At 38.3% G+C, this 23,254-nt stretch overlaps 1 protein-coding gene across 1 annotated transcript in view; it reads right to left on the bottom strand.

Moving 5' to 3' along the window:
- Nucleotides 1-18,504, bottom strand: part of CLCA2 (chloride channel accessory 2) — a 39,886-nt gene extending 21,382 nt beyond the window's left edge. The window contains 6 exon segments of the mRNA XM_033114308.1: nt 1,574-1,801; nt 3,746-3,905; nt 4,977-5,085; nt 7,721-7,871; nt 16,832-16,969; nt 17,871-18,504. Coding sequence (XP_032970199.1) covers nt 1,574-1,801; nt 3,746-3,905; nt 4,977-5,085; nt 7,721-7,871; nt 16,832-16,969; nt 17,871-18,056 — 972 coding nt within the window. The 5' untranslated portion in view covers nt 18,057-18,504.
- Between the last annotated feature and the right edge of the window lie 4,750 nt (nt 18,505-23,254).

The raw sequence follows: 23,254 nt of genomic DNA, 5'->3' as shown, positions 1-23,254 counted from the left end.
AGAGAATGCAAGAGGCTAAACTCTCCCTCAGGACAAATACTATAATAAAATAATAGCCACCACTTAGAAACCAAAAGTGTCATATTCATTCTCTCATTTCCCCCCCAACAACCCTATGAAGTAGATAGTGGTGTCCTGGTAAATGTTTAAAAACTGCATTTCTGGTGTGTGTGTGTGTGTGTGTGTGTGTGTGTGTGTGTGTGTGTGAGAGAGAGAGAGAGAGAGAGAGAGAGAGAGAGAGAGAGAGACCTTGATTTGTTGCAGCTGGCAATTTCTGTGGAGCAAATACTCTCACTGAGGCTGATTTCAAGCTGTCAGTGTAGTCACTAAAAGCAGAGCGGGGAAGAGATACAGACCCATATAGATTCAATGGACAGAAAATAACCTCAAGAGTGTAGATCAGGGATCAGCAGACATTTTCTGTAAAGGGTCAGAGAGTAAATATCTTAGGCTTGGTGAGCCATATGTTCTCTGTTGCAACTACCCAACTCTGCTATTCCCACTAAAGTGGCCATAGATAATATGTGAACAAGTGAGTGTTGCTGTCTGTTAATACAACTTTATTGCAATTGTATTAAATTTGAATTTCATATAACTTTCACATCATAAAATATTATTGTTTTCTTTATTTTTTCCTTAACCATTTAAAAAGTAAACCCATTTTTAGCTTGTGTGCTATGCAAAAACAGGTAGGGGTCCAAACTTGGCCCATGGGCTGTAATTTATTGACTCCAGGCATAGATCATAAAAAGTAGTAGAAAAATAAAGAGGAAGTAATGTGTTTTGAGAATTGTTTATGTTTTCTTCAATATATTTTATTTAATTTTAAGTCTCTATAGTTCAAAAATGGCTGTTTAACAACTGGTTTGCAAATTTCCTAAAACTTGAACAATTGACTCTCCTGAGCCCTACGAGCTGGTTCTGTCACAGCACTGAAAGTAGGTATCATGGCCTATACTTTACAGAAGAGAAGAAAGCTGAGCTTCAGAGAGGTGATTTTACTCTTGATTATACAGACAGTAAGTGAAGGAACAAGGATTTAAAGCATATCTTCCTGACTCCATGGACTAAGCCTTTAACCATCATCTGAGCGTTCTGGAGCTTTTGAGAGTGGGTTTCTGGAAGGCTGCTCGATTGCCAGATGACTGAGATATGATTTTCTGTCTACAACGACATGGAAAATATACACATCATGGACATGCATGGACTTGCTATAAATTCATAGTTTCTTGCCCCCACCAGAGAGCTTTACCAGTGAGTGGAATGTGGCCAGACAGGAGCCTTTTGTTGCATGTCAGAATTTTGGAAACAGGTCTTGGATGGAAAATATTGCAATTAGTAACATAAAAGAAGGTTAGGAATTTTCTGTGGGTTTCATTTTTCTGCATTATTTTAATTTCTGGAGTACATTCTGTATTTTTTCATCTTGTCCCCCAGAAAAGACCATGACTATTCAAACCTCTGGCCTCCCCCTCTTTTGCCCTCACCCTCTGAAAATAAAAAGAATTAAAAACTGATAGGAAAAAAAAAAAAAGGATGAGTGTTTTACAACGATTTTGATTCAAAATGCTACCTCTGCCATCTTGCTGGACACATCCAGGACTAAACAGACCACTTTTTCGCCAGCCTGTAAAAGGGAGAACATGGGAGGGGGCGGGAGCTCAGTCCCATTCATGGCAACGCTGTGATGAAAGTCAGCAGACTCTGAGATTACATCCCATGTGCTTCTGAGGCTGCACATTTGGTTCTGTAGGTTTGGAGCTTCTTGGTTGTGGGTACTTGCATTACAGAATTCAACCACCTGGAAAAAGAACAAAGCCTATCAGATAATAAAGGCTCTCCTGTCGTTCTAGACATATTTCTCATTCACAAGCAGCTCAAGGTAAAAGGAGAGGCGAGCTGAGACTTGGGAAATTAGAAGAACCATAGCAATGTTCTTCTTTACTTCAAGAAAATAGTAAAGGGTCCCAAATTTAACTTAATATTTGGCACCCTTCGCTTGAAACCTTTGGCACCTTTGTGATACTGCGATCAAGTGCTATCAAAGTCTATTTGCACATGGATAACAGAGAGCAGACGATGTATATATATCTTAGTTTACAAACAAAACAAAACAATCTCCCACCTTCCTTAGCGTGATACTGTGTTAAAGAAAACACCCCGGGAGATGTTATCTTGATGTCTTTTTGTTGAAATCATATTTAATGACCACTACACCTTTATTTATCAGTCAACATATAATGATCTAGTTCAAATATTGATGTCTGTAAGAACATGATAAGGAAAACACCAACTAAAATTTACTTCTTGATCTTTCTCCCCATTTGGAAATATAGATATAATTCATTTAATACCAACCCTATGTCAACACCCCTTATAAAGGTATGGTTTGCATTGCAAAGTAGAGCCACCATCTATTCCCAGTGCCTGTGTTCCTACAAAGAATAGACGCTTCCTGCTAATAGAGCCATGGGCGCTTAGAGCTAGAAGATTCCCTCAGTCCCATTTCTAATTTCATAGAAGAGGAAGCTGAAACTTCAAAATGTTAATAATTGCTTAGTAGGATGGGGAGACAGGGGTGAAACCTATTTTTGTTGTTGTTATTTGTTTTTAACTCCTTTCTCTATGTTGCATGACTATCGTTGAAGGATTGTAAAGCTTATCTGACTGGATATTAATGTGTAGGTCTCTCAGAGGATCAAAAAGACAGTAACTTGTCAAAAACAAAAACAATGTGGATGAAATACATGGAATTAGGTTGACGACTTAAGACATTAAGCTATAAATTCAAAACATAATGGACTGGACAGGAAATATAAAAAATCACGAAGTTCAAAAAGGACTCGTAGCCTTGACTAAAACCAGACTGAAGAAAAATGTTATATAAAAAAAGAACGTGTTGATCCAAGGGGCATTGGTCAGCCATGGAAACAGAAAACTTCACAGAGGCACGTGCCCTCAGTGCTCCATTCTCCTTGGAGAAGAGATGACCCATAAACTTGACCTTCAGGGTTTTATGAAGATGGAGAGATATAGGCTGATGCCACTAAACCTCTGTGTTACCTAACTCCCTCTTTTCTGATTCCATGCTCTCAGAACAGGGATCTGGTGAGAATTCGTCTGTTCCATGCTGCTTCCATGCTAGCTTGAAGAGGCAAGTGTTAGATCCTCATAACAGAGTACTCTTTTAAAATAGTAATTCTTAAAATGGTGTTATGGATTTATACACTAGTCTCTTGTTAATTAGTGTGGAATGTTGACAAGGTTGAGTTTCTGAACATGCAAATCTAAGTAGGTTAGTTGACTTCCCTTGGTAGCACCCGATTTTTCAAGTTCTAGACTATGCAAAACAAGGGACAGAGAATTAGAAAGTAAAATTAAGAATGAGTTACTACCTCAAAAAACAGAAACATAATCATGTGTTAAATCACTCTCATTAACCCAGGACTTTCCTGTGAAAGCATACAGGAACACCACCTTATCAGCACTTTATTTTGAGGTCTATAGGGCTCCCCTTGTTAAATGGCCTTCCCCGGAAAGCAAATAATCACTTTTCTAAAGGGCTCTATTTTTGGTGATCACCTTTGGGGCTTTTAATCTGTAAAATAAAAACTAGTTGAACTCCAAGTTCCCCCAAGCTCTAAAACACAGTGAATTTTATCTTTTTGTTTAAAGACTTAAAACATATGCGTCTTGGGAAGAGATGGAATCTTGTAGGAGTTGATCATTCCAAGGCCATACTTACAGATGACAAACTTTGCATGAACATTATTGATGCAGTTGCATTTTGGGTGCTATTGTATATAAACATGCATCCTTCTTGGAAAAGCTTACTAATAATACAGTTTTCTTGGGGGCAAGGGCCTTTTTCACACACAAACATGCCTGTGATTTCTGATGAACACCTAAAAATAGAAAGAAAAATTGGGTCCATTTTAGAAATACTTGTGTTTTTTTCTGTACTAGCTCGTATAATAATTAAGTGCAAAGACTGTAGCTTGCTTTTTTAAATGAAACATTTAAAAAACTCTGTTGAGAAAGTTCATCAATTTAGAAATGTACTCCATTTTATTTTAAAGAATTGATGAGAGGTTCTGTATTGCCAAGTGCTTTACCAACTAAACTGGGTCAAAGCAAAAGTTACCAGGAAATCAACATGAACTTTTGGATGTCCAAGGAAAAGCATGAGTGACAGTGACCTGAGCCAGGCCTCCTTTGAGCTTGTTGTCATTGGACATTAGAGGAAGAAGAGAATGAACATGTAATGATGGTATTAGGTTGGTGTAAAAGTAATTGCGGGTTTTGCGATTATTTTTAACCTTTTAAACCGCAATTACTTTTGCACCAACCTAATATTTAAAATGATTCTTTCCTAAATAAGTAATCTCAAATGCTTTCAATGGGAGTGAAAAACAGTGCAAACGTTAGGTGAGGAATCAGTTAATATCTACCAAAATTGCAGCTGAGAGTACCATCTGACCCAGTAATTTTTGGAAGCTATTCAATAGATATACAGCTCTGCCTGCATACATAAGAAATGACACAGAGATAGTGTTATGACCTGTTAGTATTATTGGTAGTAAAAGATTGGGAACAACCCACTTGTTCAACAATAAGAGAGTGATTGAAAAATATGTTACATCCACACAATGAAATTATGAAATAAAACAGAGTGAGGAAAAATATGTATTCATATTTCTTTGAATTTTTCTAAAGAAATACTGAAAAAATAAACAAGAAACTAATAAAAATGGATATCTAGAGGGAATGAGAGGCTGCAGGGTGAAGACAGTGATAGGAGTGAGATATTTATTAATATAACTTTTTATATTGTCTTGATATTTGAAACACATAAATATTTTAGAAATGCAATTACATTTAAAAACTGGAAATTTTAATGAAGTTTAGCTGCCATTATAAACAACTTTAGAGTAGAAAATAAACAATGAATTTTAAACATGAGAAAAATTACTAACCTTGTTGCTTTAATTTGATTTTGCCCATTTATGTAGACAGGTTTCTCATTGTTATATTCATCAAACACACCCCAACGGAGATGGGCCCATTCATGGACAAACACTCTGCCTGTGGAAGACAGAGCATTTGTTTTGAATTTCTTTTTCTGTCTCTCTCTTTTTTTTTTTTTTCAAATTTCTAAAATGTCAGGGATGGACCTTGCTAATCAGTCAAGATGTAAGGTTACTTGACTATACATACTCATTCCAGCGGTTGAAGTACAATTCTCTCTTCCCCACCCTGTTCCCATCACCTTTTACTTTACACCCTAGCATTATAAAAGAAGCAGTGTGAAAATTTATTTAGTACTGTAAATGCAAACCAGTGATTTACTTGTTGCACATTTATTTGAAACTAGTGAGGAGTCCCACATCCTGTCATTTCCCCAATGAAGCTGCCTCACAGGCTTCTATTTAGACCTACAATTTCAGGATTTTGGGAAAAGGAAAGAAGCATATTTAAGTGCAATGGACTGAATGGTTATGTCCCCCCAAAATTCATATGTTGAAACCCTACTCTCCAATGTGATGGCATTGGGGGGCGGGGCTCTGGGAGGTGATTAGGTCAGGAGGGTGGTGGAGTCCTCATAATGTGGTTAGTGACCTTATAAAAGAGACCTCAAGAGTTCTTTTCCTCTTTCTGCCAGGTGAGAACATAGTGACAAGATGGCTGTTTGTGGACCAAGAAGTGGGTCCTCACCAGACACTGAATCTGCTGGTGCCTTGATCTTGGACTTCCAGCCTCCAGAACTGTGAGAAATAAATTTCTACTGTTTATAAGCCATCCAGTCCTTAGGCTGTTATAGCAGCCCAAATGGACTAAGGCACAAAATCAAATAACACTTTTCTGTTCTTCAGTCTGTGTTATCCAAGCATCTTGCTCTTTTCTTGTAGTTAATTCTATTATCCAGAGCAATGATTGAAACCTGGGGGCCAGGGAGGGAGGAAGAAGCAAAATGATCATAGAACTTCCTCTCCTGCTTGATGGTTCTTTCTTTTTTATTTTATCCCTGGTTCTTCATGTTTATGTTTATCTCTAACTCTTAGCTCATGGAAACCCTCATCCTCATCATCAAAGTTTTATAATTTTTCCTCTACCTCTCTAATTCTTGCATTTCTTTCAACGTTCAGATCAAAACTGATTTCTCCCTCCTTGAAGCTTTCCAGATTAACTGCCCTTCCAAGGTGCACTTTTCTTTTGTCTGAATTTTTAAGTTCTGGGAACCCAGGAAGTGTTTGCTGAGTTGACGCAGGATGCAGCATATTGTGCAATTTGGGGACGTTTGGACAAAGAAGGGAGGGGAACAGTCTAAGTTGAAAGTGTTAAGGAAAAGTTTGTGCCTACTCACGGAATTTAGAAATGCTGATGAAGTTATATGTTTATGCAGAGATTATCAGCACCTCATAGTTACCAGAAAAAATACTCTTATAAAGTTTTAAGTGTTTTATAAAGTGTGTTTTATAGAGTGTGTTGCTGCACTCCCTATTAGCTATATAGAGCAGAACAGAATCTATTTAGATGTAAATGGGGGTAAAAATGAAATCATCATTTGAAAGGCACTACTGTATGTTAAAATCAAAAACAAAAAATTAAGAATGGGATGGTTAGTCCTTGAGGTGCTGATCTTTTCTCACTGCAGCTTCTCCCTGAGATCTCAGCCAGTCTCCAAAACGATGACCTTGACTCCCAAACTCCAACCATCCACATCCCACTGCAGGCTGGGCTTTTCCACCCAGATAGTCCAGTGCTCCTCACAATCGCCTGGCCTCAACAAGACTTGTGCATTTCCCCTTTAATCTAGGCAGAAATTCTATTTGTGTACTTAATGCCACTCACACATCCCCCTTGTTTTTCACTCGGTAGCAGTTCAGACCTCTAGTTCTTGTTTTCCCTTCTGGAATATCTCTCGTTACTTAGAGTTGTTAGGATCAAACAAGATAACGTTTGAAAAGCAAACAGCACAGCACCTGGCACATAGAAAATTCTCATTGTTCTTATCACTATCTTTCCTGTCCTTCTCATCTCACTGCCTCCACAGTCAAATCTCATGGCCTCATACCTGGACTTCTCTTAGCTGTTCTCTTGATGCCCAGTTTCTCTGTCATTGATCTGAGGAAGCCAGATTATACACACAGACCGATTCATCATCCTAAAATACTGTTTCGCTGGTGGCAGCCCTGTGCTCATAAGCCTTCAGTACTGACTCACTCATTTGAGCTTTTGAAGCTCCCCATCCCTTACCCCCATGTTCGTTTCAGCATTTTCTCTCACTATGTCACTACCCACAGTCACTCTGCCCCACTGAAAGAGTCGACAGCTCCCATCTCTCAAATATGCCCTGGACTCTTCTGCCACAGATTTATTCATACTCTTTCCACTATTCGCACCCTTCCTTCCTTTTATCAAAATGATATTCAACCTTGAAGTTTCTCTGCTTCATGAGGCCATTTCTGACCATCCTTAGCTCAAAATATTCTCTCTTTTCACTGCATTCTTCTAGTACTCCTTCTCTGGGCCACTAGTCTTGTGCTTAACTTTTTCTGGCTCATTTTGTTCCTCATTTTTTAACGGGCATGTGGCCTCTCTCCCCATCCATATGGTAAGTCTTTGGAAGGTTTCAGGTTCTCTGAGTCCCTTTGGTACTAAGCACAGAATATGGTAAACAGTACGGTCCAATGTTTAGTTCTTGATTGGTCACACTTACCTCTTGATCCATAGCCAGCTATTAAGTCATCATTTAGTAGAAAGTCAGGTGTGAAAGAAATGTATTTTCCCTCTTTTCCACACCCTCTGTATTGTAGGGTATATGGATCACCTCCATGTGCCCCATACCAGTTAGTCACTATGACATTTGCCTAAATTAAAAGAAATACATTGTAATACTCTATATCTCAACTGTGATGTTGGTGATATAAACATATACATATTAAAATACTTTGAGCTGTACACTTAAGCTCTGTGCATTTTGTTGTATGAATTATATCCCAATTTAAAAGCAGATTTTACACAATGCCTCAGATGGAGTTTAAAATGCATTCACAATTAAATATTAACAGAATTATTTGGCACTTTAAAAAACATGTATATTTTAAAAGCTTAGCAAATTTCCACAGAGCTTCATTACTTCTATTTGACTCCCCCCCCATTTTCCAGATTAAAATTTTCTCAAATTACACTAAGCTATGCCATCTTCAAAAGGGGGTCCGACATGGTGGCACAGAAAGATGCTGAACTCACCTCCTTCCATGGACATACTTAATCTATAGCTACAAATGGATCATTTCCCTCTGAAATGATCTGAGAGTGGGATAAACTGCTCCTCCATGAGAAAAGATAAAAGGACCACATTGAGATGGGTAGGAGAGGCAGAGATAGCTCTCACCAAAAAAACCGCATGCCAAATGTGGCAACACACAATAGGGAGGGATGTCATCAATTTGGCTTTTCTCCTTTGGGAGAAGAGCCCCACATCAAGCACCCCAACCCTTGGGCTCTGCCTCCAACATGTCTGACCTAGAAAACCAATGGGGCTGATGTCCAAGGGGCCCCAAGGGCTATAGGTAACTGAGATTCTCCTTTTAAAGGGCTCACATGAGGTTTCAGTTGCCCCAGGACTCAACTGAAAAGCTTAAATTTAAAAAGTACCTAGACTCTCTGTGAAGGACATTTTTTTACTACTCTTAAAACATCTGCTAAAGGGGCAGAGTATAGTTCAAACTCTCTACAGAGATGGAGGCATTGTCAGATTCCATTTCTGCACTTTTCGCCTGCCCTGCTAGCACTGGCGAGAGCAAGCTCTGATGCTGCACTCTCCTGCTGCATTGCTAGGACATGGAGGGGTGACAAGTTGCTGCAGGGTCCCCCTGCCTTCCTGAAACTGGAGAGCAGGGTTGAAGCACTCAACCACTCCCTAGTTGTGGCAGGCAAGGAGAAAGTCATCAACATTCTCCTGCTCCCTTGCTAAACTCCCAGAGCACAGGTGGTTACAACACTCGCTGACTCCCTGGCTGGGGCCTGCAAGCACTAACGATCACAGTATTCTCCTGCTCCCTCCCTAAAGGCAGTTAATGTGTACACACAGACAAGACATTCTCCTGTTTCATTACTGAAGTCCCCAGGCATGGCAGTCAAGGGTTTCTTGCTGCCTTGCTGAAGACAGCAAGCGTGCCCCAATGCCTGTACTCTCTAGCTGCCTCTAAAGCCGGCAGGCATGTGCAACACACACAGATGATGCCCCTTGATCACCTGGCCTTGATGGCCAAGGGAGCTGATGCTCTCGGGCTCCATTGGACTGTAACAATTGGAAAGACAGTTATTGGCAGGCTACCACCTTCAGTGCACGGCACAAACAGCAGGCTGAAACCTTCATGTGGAAAAGACCTATTTGCTCATCTGGGAGTTTGAGCGTGATGGACAGACTTCAGGTTTCCCCCACCTATAGAGGCTAAGGAGGTGCTCCCAGGGAATGCAGTAATCCTTATGCACCCACTTGGACTCACTACAGCTCAATGATACCTCTGAGAAAGGAGCTTACACACTTGTCTGGAACCTCAATTTTTGCAACTGTCACCTAGGAAATGCCTCCAAATCTCCTAATATGGAGACCAGCAGGGCTTATGATTGTGTTCCCATGAGATTGTATGTATTTGCATACTTTAAAGTTGCTGCCTGAAGTTCTGGCTTCCAATCAGCCTGAAATTAGGTGCTAAATGAGATTTCTACCCTTGAGACACTGACAGGTCTTGGCACTCCTTTAACAATGGGTACCTATTAAGTGTAAATCAGGATGTTTAGACAATCACAACAGTTCAAGGGACAACCAAGAGTTAGGGCAAGGTTGAATGATAAGCTTCATCACCTACACAGGGCCACTCATTCAAAACTGAGCAAAACAGCTGTCTCACTTAATACATAGAAACAAAAACAGAGTCAACCATAATGAGGGAAAAAAGAAATATGTTCTAAATGACAGGACAAGACAAAACCTCAGAAAAAAGACTTTAATAATACTGTAATCTACCAGATAAAAAATTCAAAGTAATGGTCATAAAGATGTTTCCTGCACTCTAGAGAAGAATGGATGAACAAAGTGAGAACGCCAACAAAGAAATAGAAAATAGAAGAAAGTACCAAATATAAGCCACAGTACTAAAGAATACAATAATTAAACTGAAAAATACACTAGAGGGATTTAACAACAAATTGGATGAAGCAGAAGAACGAGTTAGTGAACTGGAAGATACACCATTGGTATTCACACAAACAGCAGCACAAAGGGAAAAGATTTTTTAAAAAGTGAATATGGCTTAAAGGACCTATGGAAAAACATCAAGAGGAATAACATTCACATTATAGGGGTCCCAGAAGGAGAAGAGAGAGAGAAAAGGGAAACAAAAATTACTTGAAGAAATAATGGTTGAAAACTTCCCTAATCCAATGGAGCAAATAGACAGGTCCAGGAATCCAGAGAGTTGCAAATAAGCTGAACCCAAAGAGATCCACACCAAGAAACATTATAATTAAAATGTCAGAAGTTAAAGATAAAGAAACACTCTTAAAAGCAGCGAGAGAAAAACAACTTGTTACATACTAGGGAAACCCCATAAGGCTATCAGAAGATATTTCAGCAGAAACTTTTCAGGACAGAAGGGAGTGGAATGACATATTCAACGTGCTGAGAGGAATAAACTCCCAACCAAGAATATTCTATCCAGCAAGGTTATCGTTCAGAATTCAAGGAGAGATACAGTTCTCTAGAAAAGCAAAAGCCAAAGAAGTTTGTCACCACTAGCTCAGCCTTACAAGAAATGTTAAAGGGACTTCTTTAAGCTGAAAAGAAATGGCACTAATAACAAGAAAACATATGAAAGTAAAAATCTCACTATATCTCACATACAGTTAAAGCAATGGATTAATCACTTATAAAGCTATTATAAAATTAAAAGAAAAAAGTAGTAAAAATAACTAAAACTACAATAATTAGTTAATTGACACGTAAAATGTGACATCAAAAACATAAAATATGGCAAAGTGAGTAAAATGTAGAGTTTTAGAATGTGTTCAAACTTAACTTGCTATCAATTTAAAATAGACCATTTTATAGATATAGGCTGTTCTATGTGAGCCTGATGGTAACCACAAAACAAAAACCTATAGTAGATACACAAAAGATAATGAGAAAAGAATGAAAGCATGATACCAAATAAAGTCATCAAACCACAGGGAAGAAAGCTAGAGAAGAAAAAGAGAACACTGAGAAACAAAACAACCAGTAAAAATTAACAAAATAGCAGTAAGTACATATCTATCAATAATTATTTAAATGTAAATGAACTAAATTTCCAATCAAAAGACAGAGTGGATGAATGTATAAATAAACAAGACTTTTCTATATGCTGCCTACAAGAGACTCACTTCAGATGTAAGGAGACACACAGACTGAAATTGAAAGGATGGCAAAGATGTTTCATGCAAATGGAAACCAAAAGAAAGCTAGGGTAGGTATACTAATGTTAGACAAAAAGACTTTACAGCAAATACTAACATACCTAAAGACAGAAATTGACACCATACATTAATAGCAGAAACTTTAACATCCCATTTACATCAATGGATAGTGCAACTAGACAGAAAGTCAATAGGAAACATGAGTCTTAAAGGGCACATTAGATCAGATAGACTTAATAGACATACACAGAACATTCCATCCAAAAGAAGCATCATACACATTCTCAAGTCCACATGGAGCATTCTTCAGGATTGATCATGTTAGGCCATAAAATAAGTCTCAATAAATTCAAGAATATTGAAATCATATCAAGCATCTTTTCAGAATGCAATGATAGAAATCTAGGAATTAATTAAAGAAGAAAACTGGAAAAATGACAACTATGTGGAGATTAAACAACATGCTACTGAAGAACCACTGGGTTATTGAAGAACTCAAAGGATAAATGAAAAAATACCTGAAGACAAATGAAAACAGAACTACAACATACCTTAATCTATGGGACACAGCAAAAGTGTTTCTAAAAGGCAAGTTCACGGCAATACAAGCCTACCTCAAGATACAATAAAAACCTCATATAAACATTCTAACCTTACATCTAAAAGAACAACAAAAAGAAGAAGAACAAACAAAGCCCAAAGTTAGCAGAAGGAAAAAAAAAACATTAAAAATCAGATGGAAATAAATAAAAACTAACAAAACAATAGAAAATATCAATGAAACTAGTAAGTGTAGATTCTTTGAAAAGATAAACAAAATAAACCTTTGGCTAGACCCAGAGGCAGGGGGACTCAAGTAAATAAAATCAGAAATATAAGAGAAGTTACAAATGATACTACAGAAATACAAAGGATCATAAGAAACTACTATGAACAATTATATTCCAACAAATCAGACAACCCAGAAGAAATGGATAAATTCCTAGAAACATAAAATCAATCACTTCTCGGCCTTTTGGCTAAGATCAAGTCTAGAAATATACAATCTTCCAAGACTGAACCATGAAGAAATAGAAAATCTGAATAGAACAATTACTAATAAGGAGAGTGAATCAGTAACTAAAACCCTCCTAACAAAGAAAAAATCCAGGACCATACAGTTTAACTGGTCAATCGAACCAAAATTCAAAGAAAATTTAGTACCTATCCTTTTTAAACTCTTCCAAAAAAACTGAAAAGGAGGGAATGCTTTCAAACTCATTTTACGAGGCTAGCATTACACTGATAACAAAACCAGACAAGGACACCACACACACAAAAATGATATTACAGGCCTATATCCCTGATGAACACAGATGCAAAAGTCCTCAACAAAATATTGGCAAACCAAATTTAACAATATATTAAAAGTGATGTGATAAAATATCATATCACACCATGATCAAGTGGGATTTATTCCAACTATCCAAAGATGGTCCATAATCCACAAATCAATCAATGTAATACACCACAATAACAAAATGAAAGATAAAAATCATATGATCATCTCAATAAATGCAAAAAAACAGCATTTGAGAAATTCAACTTCCATTTATGATAAAAACTCTCAATAAAGTGGGTATAGAGGAAGCATCCCTTAACATAATAAAGGCCACGTACAAATTCACACAGCTAATATCATACTCAATGGTGAAAGTTTAAAAGCTTTTTCTCTAAGATCAAGAACTCATACAGCTCCATAAAAAAAAAAAAACAAACAATTTAATATAAAAAATGTGCAGAAGATCTGAATAAACATTTTTCCAAAGGCATACAGATGGCTAATAGGCACATGAAACGATGCTCCACATCACTAATAATCAGAGAAACGCAAATCAAAACCACAATGAGATGTCATCTCACACTTGTCAGAATGGTTATTATCAAAAACTTAAGAAATAAAAAGTGTTTGTGAGGAGGCAGAGAAATGGCAACCTTTGTGCACTGTTGGTGGGACTGTAAATTGGTGCAATCACTATGGAAAACAATATGAAGCTTCCTTGTAAAATTAGAAATAAAGTGAGCATATGATCCAGCAAATCCAATTCTGGGTATTTATCCAAAGAAAATGAAAACACTAATTTGAAAAGATATATGCATCCTATGTTCATTGAAGCATTATTTACAATAGCCAAAATATGGAAATAACCTACATGTCCATCAGTTCATGAATGGATAAAGAGGCACACGTGGAATAACAATGAATGTAATTTTGCCATTGCAACAACATGGATGTACCTGGAGGGTATTATGCTAAGTGAAATAAGTCAGACAGAGAAAGACAACTACTGCATGGTTTCACTTATATGTGGATTCTAAAAAAAGAAGAAAAAGGATACAGAGAACAGATGAGTGATTGCCAGAGGGGAGGAGGGTTGGGGCGGTGGGCAAAATGGGTGAAGAAGATCAAAGGTACAAACTTCCAGATTATCTATGTATGTCATAAGGATAAAATGTATAGCATGAGGAATATAATCAATAATAGTGTATTAACTTTGTATGGTGACAGATGGTAATTTCACAATGTATACTGATGCTGAATCACTATGTTGTACTGACAAAAGATTGTATTTCAATTATACTTCAATAAAAAAATTTATATACTAAATTTAATCAGAATGGAAATTTTTTTCAGAAGTCAACAATGTAAAATTCTGACATTATAAAACAGTATAAAATATAATAAAACATTTAAAGACATTTTAAGAGCAATTACACATCATTCAGAACTGTGTTGTAAAATGTTACAGCCTTTTGTGAACAACTTTCTGAGGGTTATTTCATCAATGCAAGACAATAAGATGTGTTCGTTTTAAGCCTTGTCCTTTTATTCCCATAACCAATAGATTAGCAAAACAATCATTCTGTGGAAGTTATATTTCACCTTGCACCCTGACCATTTCAATTAGTATTACTAAAACAATATTTTTAAGTTCAAAACTAAAGTTAATATTTATTCAAATAACCATCTATAGAACACAATTTTATATACAACATTGTTTCTTTTGTTTTTAGAAAGAAAGATATGTTGTGTTGGGACTTGCCCTTAGAAGTATTAAGATTTTTTTAAAGCTGATTCTGAAAAAATAGACCTAATATGATTATACACACACACACACACACACACACACACACACATACATACATATATATGTAATTATCACTATTTGTACTATATAGGTAATGATGTGTGTGTGTGTGTGTGTGTGTGTGTGTGTGTGTGCGCACCCCATTGAGGACTAGAGGAAGGTAATATTTTTATTTCATTTCCCACAATTCTACATTCTTTGATTTTTTTTTTTTTTTTGCAATGAGCATGAGCACGAATTACTTTTAGAATAACTAACATTTATTTTTAGAAAGATAGGAATTCAAGCCAAGGGATTTGCAAGGTAACACCGACGAAAAGAGCTACAGATGTCATGCCCTTGCATAGTCTTCATTTGAACAAAACCTCATTCCTATTTCTGCAAATTTATCCTGAAGCAAAAGGGAAGTGCTCTGCATGGGATGGAATACTCGGGCTGTTCGGGGTTACATCCTACCTTATAGGCCATAGTAATGCAGTTTTTACCTACTTGTCCTAACCCTCTGTCCCCTCGTCTGCTTCCTACTGACTGTAGATTCATGGGACAGGAATACCGAACTTGTTTTTGAGTGCTCTGCAGTGCCTAACGTGGCTGGACGTAATGCTCATTCACCAAGTGCTTGCTTAATCGACATCCTGAGATGGAAGAAATTGGTATCCAACAGCTGTATGGACAGCCTTCAGTAACCTTTCTTTCCTTTCTGTTCAGTCAGTCTCATTTTTGCTTTAGTTCTTTATTTCTTCATTAGGACGAGGAGCATTATGTGGTTTTGGGGTTGGTTATCTCCAATACTTCTGTCTTCCACAGATGGCCAAATTAGTTCATGAACTCTATATAGAAAGCTAGAAATAACATAGCTGAGTGCAGAGAGCATGGGTTTATGAATCCAATAGACATGGATTCAAATTGTGGCTCTGTAATTTACTAGCTGTTGGACTTGGGACAAAATCCTTACTTTATTTGAGCTTCAATTTCTCAATTTGTGATAATAGCAACTAATTTTAGGGTGTGAAGGAATTAAACAATATATGGAGAATGCCTGGCACTTAGTTGAAGCTTAAAAAACAGTAGCTCTCTTCCAAGTTTATCCCAGTTCCTCCATCTCTCCTATCTCCATGCCCAAGCACCGTCAAATGCTTTCATCTGGTCATAAATCAAATGCTTTTAAAAGCCTCTGCAACCTCTTCAGGACACTGGGGTCCCTATCTAGATTACCATACCATCTGATTACCGAGAGAGTAACTTCAAAGGAGAGCTAAGAATTAAAACAGGCTGAGGAAATTTTACACCAATGACAAGAAAAAGAGAAACTGTACCACATGTTGTAGTCCTTCTGTTTGAGCTGTAGTTACAGATTTAGAACCCACTCCGTTACTGAAGCCCTGAGCGAACGAACCTTCTCAATGCCTCTGCTTCTGCCCCTACTGGTAGCTGCTAAGGCTCTTGTTCACAGTAACTTCAAAAAGTCATTTGCCAGTTATTTAACATTTATTTATAGCATGGACACTAGTATGTGCTAGACATTATCATGGATGTTTAACTATTAGGCTGGTGCAAAAATAATGGCGGTTTTCGCAATTATTTTTAACCTTTTGCACCGCCATTACTTTTGCACCAACCCAATATGATCTACAGCTTATGAGAATCCTTTGAAGGTTAAGTTACTGTTTTGGTTGGATAAGAAAAGTTAGCCTCTCCATCCCTCCCCACTCTCTGCCTTCCTTCTTATCAACATACTCCTCAAAAACAGTGTCCTGGGCTTGGGGTAATGTGAAATTCTGCTAATTTACACTCTGGCAGGAGAAGACAGTCGTATTTTTATATGTGTGGGTGGCTTAAGTTTCTGTCTGGATGTACAAGTTTACTGCCCCTGACAGGGTGGGAAATGAAGATAGTCTTATGTGGAATTGTTTCCGTTATAGCTCATAGTCAATAGATAAAAACAGTTTTTGGTCCTTAACCAAAAATTTCAGGAAAGACCCTGTAAGTTACAAAGTAGACAGTTCTTCTGAGAGGCTACCTGGGCAATGTCATTCTGCTAATTTTACGGTATAATTTATACTCATTTATTATATTTCCATATGTTTTGTGGATAACAATCTACCCAATAATATTATTTGTGTATTAATATCAATGACTTGTTTTTGTTTAAGTTCTCATTTTTAGAGTTTGAACACGATGTATGTTGGTGGCTCTTTTTCCTTGATTTAAGCTCATTTAATGAAATTCTGAATTCTTACCTTTTCATATGATTCTTGTTTCACTTTGCTGTAATTATTAGCTTTCCATGTGGCAGGAATTAAAATCTTTATATTTCTGAAAAACAGTCTTCTCTTAGTAGCATTAAATAGGTAAAAAGAAGCTTCAGTGATCATTTCCTATAACCAAATAAAAGAAAAGCTTATTTTATCACTTATAAATCCTTTATGTTTGAGTTTTCTGGTTATAGTTAAATAAAGTAGTAATAAAAAATAATGAAAATATTTTGAAGGAACCCATTTCTTTTAGAGACAGCATTAGACTTTGAGAAGACTTAGGAGCAAAATGAATAGACCTCACATGGTTTTCTCGAAGAGATTTTAGGACACTAATTACGTGTCTGGGCTTGCCTACATAATTTTCCCAATTCTGTGAAAAGCTTTTAAGCTTTTACTAAACAAATCCTTTTCATGTCACATCTGTGGGCATATTCAAGACCACACCTTATGATGATACTAATTTCACTAAAACACTAGCAAAAGGTGGCTTTTCAGTAATGGAGCTATAATCCTCCCTTATGATAAAGTGAAAATAGTCAATTACTTTACAGAACATTCAGGTGAAAAGAAAGAATTTTGCTTTTTGGCATTCCATCCAAACTCTCACTCTTTCTAGCTGAGATTTCTCACCCTCAGGATGGGATGAAGAACATGATTTTAGTAAGCACAGTCGTGCTTATTCATCAAACATCTGGTCTTTGTTGCCACAACGCATTATTTTTAAAGCTGCTACCCCCAAAACAGTAATGTAGGAAAACAAAGAATAAAAAACCACTAAAATTAGCAGTAACTAACAACAACAAATCAAAAAGGACTAGATCAACAGTCTGTGAACTGAGACTACACAGAATTAGGTAAACAAACTGGCTTGGGCATAGTTATAATTTTAGGTGCAATCTTTAAGAAACACTGCTGTCTTTACTGCTCAAATTACAAACCGGGCAGTGTTGTTAGCTCCTTCAAGAAGGCTATAGGTCTGTTCTAATGGGACAATGGCTTTGACTTTATACTTGCCACTCACCTTAATATTTGGGATGAGGTTCTGAACTTCGGATATCTGAGGATTGATTGCAACGAGTAATCCATCATACCCGTTGTTTTGAAGCTGCACTCCGGCTCCCAGGAATAGGAGTGCTGGACTTAGAGCCACCAGGAGAGCCACGAACTTCAGGCTGCAAACAGGACTTGCATTGTCCCTGAGGGTCATGTTGTAGAGAATCCTCCAGTTTACTCACACAGGTCCTGCTGGGTACATTGTGCCAGGTTGTCAGTGGGGAAGTAGAGTTTCTTCCTGAACTTGGAAGGTCCTAGAACTTGTGATGAAGGAGGTGCCTTTTTTGCAAAATCTGGGTGGATCTATCTGAGACCTGTCTCTACAAGTCCTCTAGGCAATGCCACACTTGACTGTTCTGTGGCTGAGCTTTTTCCTGAAACATGGTTGGGAAGGAATCTTCTACCTCTTACTCATTTTATGATTCTCAGAAGGAAGAGGAAAATAAGACAAAAGGAGCTTGAAAGAGGGAGGCCTGGCTGGCTGGACTGGAAATCAGAGAATCTGGATTGTTCAACTCACTTTCAGTAATCAGTAAAAACACAGAAATCTGTAGTGATTTTTCTCTCCTTATCCTTGGCAGCCTTCCGCATCAGTCAGCAAAACAACTTCCCTACTGCGCTCAAGCCATTTTTTGTTTGTTATAAGATTCTCTTGTCTGCTTATTTTGAAGATATGGAAATCCATCCTTTAGCCCTGTCCCTAGGGCCCTTGGGTCGCATAGTCTGGGCAAGCTCTCAGCTGATGGCTGGGGGGAAGGTATCAGATATCCCCCAGGGAGGGCCAAGTGCCAGGAACTTGGGATCCTGTGCAGGCCCCAGAGGCCTTTCCCTCTGCCCTTGCTGCCTTTTTCTCTGGGCCAGGAAAAAGAAGGAATTTCTCTTTTAGCAACTCTCTCGTGAGGGCAAGGCTCTGCTTCATTCAACCTTCCATTTCTCCAGTATCTATTACAGGATCTGGTTTATAGCAGGCCTCACAAATACTTCATGAGTGATTCATTAATAATACCTGATAATTTCATAATGTTTTAGAGTTTACAAGTGAACCCATGTAACTGTTAATTCCCTGATGCAGGTATAATTGTTACTTCTGTTTTTCAGTGAGACACTGAGTCTTAGAAAGATTATGAAAATTAGCCAATGGGGGCAGGAACTAACATTTATTGTGTGATGTGTTTTATCATACCTATTTTATGGGTGACAAAACTAAGGCTTAGAAAATCTAAGTAACGTGTTCAAGGTTGTGGGTATTGTCATATTGTTAGAATGAGACCAAGGGACTCCAAATTCCATTGTTTGTTACTATATCATGTTCTGTCATGTTCTCAAGAAACTAGAAATGAAGTGTTAGGAGCTGCAACATTAAGGGGTATTAAAGGGAATTTTTCTCTTGCTGTCCCTCTGTTTGGAACCTCTTCTTTCATGGCTTCTCACCTGCTTTTCCTTCAAATTCCAGTTGTGGCCTGTAAGCCTGAGCTAAGCTCCTTAAATATGTCAAATCCCCTCTTTCATGCTTTCACAGTATCAGATCTCTCTCCTATGAAGCATGAGCATGGTGACAATGTCACATTCATATTGTGTGAGTGGTTGTCTGCTTCCTGCTGTAGGGCATGTGAGACAGGGGACCCTAACTGTTTTGCTCATTACCTCCTCAGCACCTAGCTCAGTTAATTCAATAAATATTTGTTGAATGAATAAATGACTGAATGAATGGAGTCAGAAAAAGTAAATAAAAGCCAGATTGTGAAGGAGCCGTGAATTATAGAGTGACAATACACTCCCCTCCATCCCCACTTTGAAAGTTTCCCTTCTACAACGTATCAAGTTTCCCTTCTAGAACGTATCTCATCTGTTCTAGAGCAGTTACCCTCTTGCTCCCTCTTGACAGAAGCATGTAAGTATTGGTGCTACTCATGGGTGTGGAGAAGAACGGAAGGTCACTGGTCATCATGTGGCCAAATTGGCTCACTCTGCAGCTCAGAGGTCAACTTAGCTGTTTTGTGAATTTTTCCCACTCACTCCCAGTGTGTCCACAGAGAAATGCAGAGGTGTGGCAATTCTTCAGTCTTTACCTGTAACTGTGACTCACTGACTGGAACAATGCACTTTATTTTCAACTTTCCTTGGCAGGTTATTTTCTTATGCCAATCTCTTGGGATTTTAAGAAAAACATTATTTCCTTCAGCAAAGAAACATGCTTAAAATTAAACTCATAAGCCACATTTTGTCGAGAATCAGGGAGGAGTTTCTTCTTGACACCATGCACACTTGTGTAAATTGTTCACTGGCTGAGGGTCCACTGAGGGGTGATGTCCCACTCTCTCTCCCCTTTTCTTATTGACCATTACAAATGGCTCCTTAGAATGTGGGAGGGGAAATTGCTGGCTACAGAGTGCATGCAGCTTTATAAAGAAAAACCAGAAGTGAACAATCCTGTTTAACCATACCTGGGTTAAAAACTGAACAAGCTACTCAGGCTTTGCTCACCCTGGGCTGAGAGTCTAGGCGTGACATCCATTCCTGTCTATCTGCTTTTGCTTCTTTGGTTCTGGAACTCAATCCCCAAGTCTGGCCACTTGACTGGACTCGACTGGCATCATCTGTCCCTTACAAGATTCCCAATCACTGACCCATTCTCTGATCATGTCTTGGGAGCCACATTCACTTCTGAAAGCCTGTTCCCACCACCTTTGTTCTGACCTACCCTCAGGAACCTTTGTGCTCTCAGCAACCACATCTGGGGCCAGGCCAACTGCAGAGCTCCTCTTACTGCCTTGTCCTCTGGCCAGGCTGACCCTGCAGGAGACAAAACTGAAAGCTGGAGAAAATGAACTTGACTAAATGACTTAGTTGCTTCTGAACAGTATCCACTTCTGATAGAGTGTGACTTTGAGAACAAAAACAACAATTTTTCCTTTCATTCAAAAAATATTGCCTGCTCGTGTCTATAAATTTTATGATATCTAAGAAATGAAATATACCTGAAGTGAAGAGAAATGAAAATACGATGTTCAAGCACTGATTTCAGTGTTGTCTAAACTATAGGAATCTGCTTTGCTTTTAAGAAAATAAGATTATTCAGTTTCAGTAATTGAAAAATCTGAGCACATCTTTGGTCACTGTCTGACTGTGCAGTTCAGCTCCGCCCCATAAGGCCTCTCTTTCTGTTTCCTTTCATGGAGTCTACTGGTGAAGACCCACAAAGTGAGTAAAACATGTGACTGGTGTCAGAGAAGTCAGGAGATTTGACATCTTGAGGAGTCCAAGAAAGCTGTGGATTAGTACCTCTCAGGCTTTTGTTTCAACTCTTGCAGCAATCTCACTCAGAAGAGGAAAGGAGGGGCCGAATGTGTAGCTGGGCTGTAAGACTTATGGGCCACTGCAGTTTTGAAATGTTTATGAACTAAATCAAAGTAGAAGTGAGACAGATTAGAAAGACTAAGAATTTAAATAAAACACGGAATTTGCCAAGGACTCAGATGGCAACATTTCATACCTCCCTTCCCCATTTCTTCAAACTTATACAGTAGTCCCCCCTTATCCAGAGTTTTGCTTTGTGCAGTTTCAGTTACCTGCAGTCAACCTCAGTCTGAAAATATTAAATGTAAAATTGTAGAAATAAATAATGCATACATTTTACATTGCATGCCATTCTGAGTAGCGTGATGAAATCTCGCACTGTCCCGCTCCATCCTGCCGTGGCTGTGAATCATCCCTTTGTCCAGATCCATCCACGCTGTATTCACTACCCGCCCATTAGTCACTTAGAAACCATCTTGGTTATCAGATTGACTGTCACAGTATTACAATGCTTGTGTTCAAGTAACCTTTATTTTACTTAATAATGGCCCCCGAATGGCAAGAGTAGTGATGCTGGTAATTTGGATATGCCAAAGAGAAGCTTCCTTTAAGTGGAAAGGTGAATATGGTGCAATAGATATTCAGATAGAAGGAGAGAGAGAGACCACATTCCTATAACTTTTATTATAGTACAGTGTTACAATTGTTCTATTGGATTATTAGTCATTATTAATCTCTTACTAACTTATAAATTAAACTTTATCATAAGTATGTATGTATAGGAAAAAATTGTGTATTTAGTTTGGGTACCATCCATGGTTTCAGGTACCCATTGGGGGATCTTGGAATGTATCCCCTGCAAGTAAAGGGGAGGGGACTACTGTACTCATTTTCAAAGCAAAAGAGTGAAGTGGATGGTCCAGATAGGGTCTGGAAAGTCATTTGTGTTTGTTATGCCACCAAAATGCCAAAACATGGAGCTCTTACACTTCATTTCTAGTTTCTTGAATCCTCCCCATGCAGTCTTTCACCTCTGGGCTTTTGCTATTAAGCCTCCTCCACACTCACTGAGGCAATAATTCTGCAGATCATTCTGTGCATGAAAAAACATCTCTCCAAAATTTGCCAAAATGAATGGAAAACAAGACCTACTTTTAATGACAACCCAATGAAGAAAATAGGAGAAAGGATATAAAATATTACTCATTTACAAAATGGGCATAAAATTGCCTTCCATAAAATATTATTATATCTCTTACGTACCAGATAGTATATAGCGTCACGTGGATGTAAAATATTATCATTATTACTATCATTATTTTCCAGAGAAGAAAAGAAACAGAAAGCAGAAATGTAGGGGAAATGTTTTAAAGAGATGAAAAATAACCACGAAGACTGGAGAACAATAAACGGAAGTAGAAGCACCAAATTTTGACTCTGCTTTTCCCTAGTCTCCCCTTCTGTTTTCTTCCTGCTCTGGTTCTGCTAGGTTCCCCTGCTGCCGCCACCCCACCCCAAGGGGCAACAGGTCTTTTGGTTTTCCTTCCTCTCCTCTGCTACTTCTAATGCTCCATTTAACCCCGCTAGTCCTGTGAAAAACAGAAAGCAACCGCAGCTGGTTGAAAGATCCGGCTATTGGGGCATTAGGACTCCCCCTTCTGTTCTTGGGATGCAGGTACCTGGGGCTCTGAATCTTCAGACAGAACTCCAGACAAAATCGACCTGCAGGACCTCCCTTCCAGACTGTACCATAAAGCTATTTAGAGGAGTGCTTCTCAAATTGGAACGTGCCTAAGAATCACCTGTTCAAATGCAGATTCAGAGTCTAAGTCAAGGTGAGGCAAATATTTTGCACACTTACCAAGCTCCCAGGTGCTGCTGGGGCTGCTGGTCCTTGAGCCACCCTGGTGTAGTCTCTATCAGAAGTGCTCCCAGGGAATATCCAGGGATTTGCTTGGTGATTACAGCCCTTACACCAGGAAGAGCCACTCTTTGTAGTCTTTAAATGTATTTTTACCTTCTTAGGAGAAAAAGCCTGTGTTATCTTCAGAACTC

Source organism: Rhinolophus ferrumequinum, chromosome 9 (genome assembly GCF_004115265.2).
Source record: "Rhinolophus ferrumequinum isolate MPI-CBG mRhiFer1 chromosome 9, mRhiFer1_v1.p, whole genome shotgun sequence".
In the NCBI taxonomy this organism is placed as follows: domain Eukaryota; kingdom Metazoa; phylum Chordata; class Mammalia; order Chiroptera; family Rhinolophidae; genus Rhinolophus; species Rhinolophus ferrumequinum.
The sequence above is the reverse complement of the archived record's forward strand: the minus strand, read 5'-3'. Positions and strand labels throughout refer to the sequence as shown.